Raw genomic sequence first — 1,975 nt, 5'->3', positions numbered from 1 at the left:
CTCCAGGTTTCCAACACAAAAGCTGTTGCGGCACCATGTTCCACGGACCCGGGAAGCTACATGCTGCTCGGGCGAGGGGAGGGTGGGAGGAAGGCCTGCCCCTCCTCCCCCTTGTCCAAATCACGTGTGGCTTTCGTCTTCATGAGGTCCTTCCTTCCTCGGACTAGCTCTGGAAGAAGAAGAACAAGAGTTGGAGGCTTTAATCAGCAGCTTTAGAAATGAATAGCTTCATGATTGCATGCAACCAGTTCAAAGCTAGCACTAGCCGTCTGCCCAGGTCACGTTTTGCAGTCAGCTAAGACTATAGAGACATCCCCAACTCCTCTGCATAGCAGTAGTTCACTCCCCAGCTTCCTCCAGTGCTTCCCACTCTCATCAAACACTTCACTCCTTTAACCAGTGGGAAGAGAAAGACTCGCATTTCAACTCCTCTCTCTCTAGCAGCCCTTACTTGATCCAGAGGCAATGCTGATGGTTTTTGTGATGTCAAATCGTCCCGGGACATGGTCGCTGTAGGCATCTTCGGGAAAGGAACTTGAGCCTGATGCATTTGCATTCTGGAGCCAGGTTGAATGGAGAGAGTTTTAGCACATGAACATCAAGAGCAAATCCCATCTACTTCATTGAATGCATACATACAACATTTGCATACAAGCATGCATCTCATGTACTCTTCTTTCTGGCTTCCCCCAAAACACAACCTTTAACCCTTTGCCACTCCCCCAATGGCTTAGTTGTAAGCCAAGCTCCCTGAATACTAGAGGAAGGACTGTCATGCTGGGACTGTGACAAAACAGTCATGATTGAAGCATGCTTATAAAATCTGAACAGGGAATTTCTGGAGTAGCAGAATTTTCCACTCAGGAATAAAATGTGACATGCACAGTCTCAGTGAGAAGTAATTTTCTGTGAGGGAAATTTGAGACAGAGAGGAAGGGCAATGCAAGAGGAGGGAAAAAAGGGGGCAACATTAAATTAGAGTTCATAACAAGAGGTTAACTTCCACTTCAGTTAGCTACTCTGCCCTACAACAAGAGAGATGCAATAAAATTCTTGCAAAGAAAATGGCAAGAGTTCATTTGATTAAGAGATGCACAACCCTGGATGACATGTTAACAAAACACTGTCAGATAAAACAAAGCACTGGTGTGGGGATAGATGGGACAGGCTAACAGGTCTCCATAATAGCGATTGCTATTTGTTTTAAGGAGCTGCAAGGAGACTCTCTCTCCAGCTTGAGACCTCTTACTCCAAGGGTCTGAGTCTCTTGTTAGCCTTTCATCTTTGCTTGCCATCTCCTCTGACTTAAAGCCATATCCTTTCAAGGATAGCCAACATTTAACATCACCCAGGCATCACCCACCTCCCACCTTGCCTTCTTGCAGAAAACACAATCTTACCCCGAGGGTCTATACAAGTCCTGGGGTGGCCCCCCCATGCCACCTCCACTGCCTCTCTGCTCCATCAGCAAGGCCTGAAAGTGACCTACGTTCTCCTCTCGGCAGCGGTACAGGGGTCCCTCCTGAGAGAGGCCATTGGCCTGGCCTGGGGCCGGATGATGAGACAGGTGAGCATTCATGGGTGATCCATATGTCCTGGGTTGGAAATGGCTGGCAGGATGCCGGGATGCATAAGGAGAGCCAGTCTGTAGCATCACCCCATGGGGAGGGAAAGCTGATGGGCCGAATCCCATCCCCGAACCCAGATGTGGTGGGGGGCCTCCGTAGAGGAACTCCCCTGCTGCCACCGAGCTTTGCCTCTTCGTGGCTGCGTTGTGGTTGTCCAAATCAAGGAACTCTTTGGGACTCTCCGGCCTTTCCTGGGACTCCTCGGACTTCTCGTCTTCAGGCCCCAGATCCTGCCCATCGCTCGGAGAAACCTCTTTGGCACTCGCTACGTCCATGCGGTTGGGAGAGGCCAAGGCGGCGCTCAGTGCCTCGCAGCCCTGCAAGCCGCTGGGCGAACCCCCGGCCGG

The 1,975-nt window shown here is 50.7% G+C and overlaps 1 protein-coding gene across 1 annotated transcript in view; it reads right to left on the bottom strand.

Moving 5' to 3' along the window:
• Nucleotides 1-451: 451 nt before the first annotated feature.
• Nucleotides 452-1,975, bottom strand: part of CECR2 (cat eye syndrome chromosome region, candidate 2) — a gene marked incomplete at both ends in the record, with an annotated part of 22,629 nt that continues 21,105 nt past the window's right edge. The window contains 2 exons of the mRNA XM_009708424.1: nucleotides 452-557; nucleotides 1,401-1,975. The exon at nucleotides 1,401-1,975 is cut by the window's right edge and continues 500 nt beyond it. Coding sequence (XP_009706726.1) covers nucleotides 452-557; nucleotides 1,401-1,975 — 681 coding nt within the window. The remainder of the gene's footprint in view (nucleotides 558-1,400) is intronic.

Source organism: Cariama cristata, unplaced genomic scaffold (genome assembly GCF_000690535.1).
Source record: "Cariama cristata isolate BGI_N322 unplaced genomic scaffold, ASM69053v1 scaffold38960, whole genome shotgun sequence".
In the NCBI taxonomy this organism is placed as follows: domain Eukaryota; kingdom Metazoa; phylum Chordata; class Aves; order Cariamiformes; family Cariamidae; genus Cariama; species Cariama cristata.
Note: the sequence above shows the minus strand (reverse complement) of the source record. Positions and strands in the feature narration are given on the sequence as shown.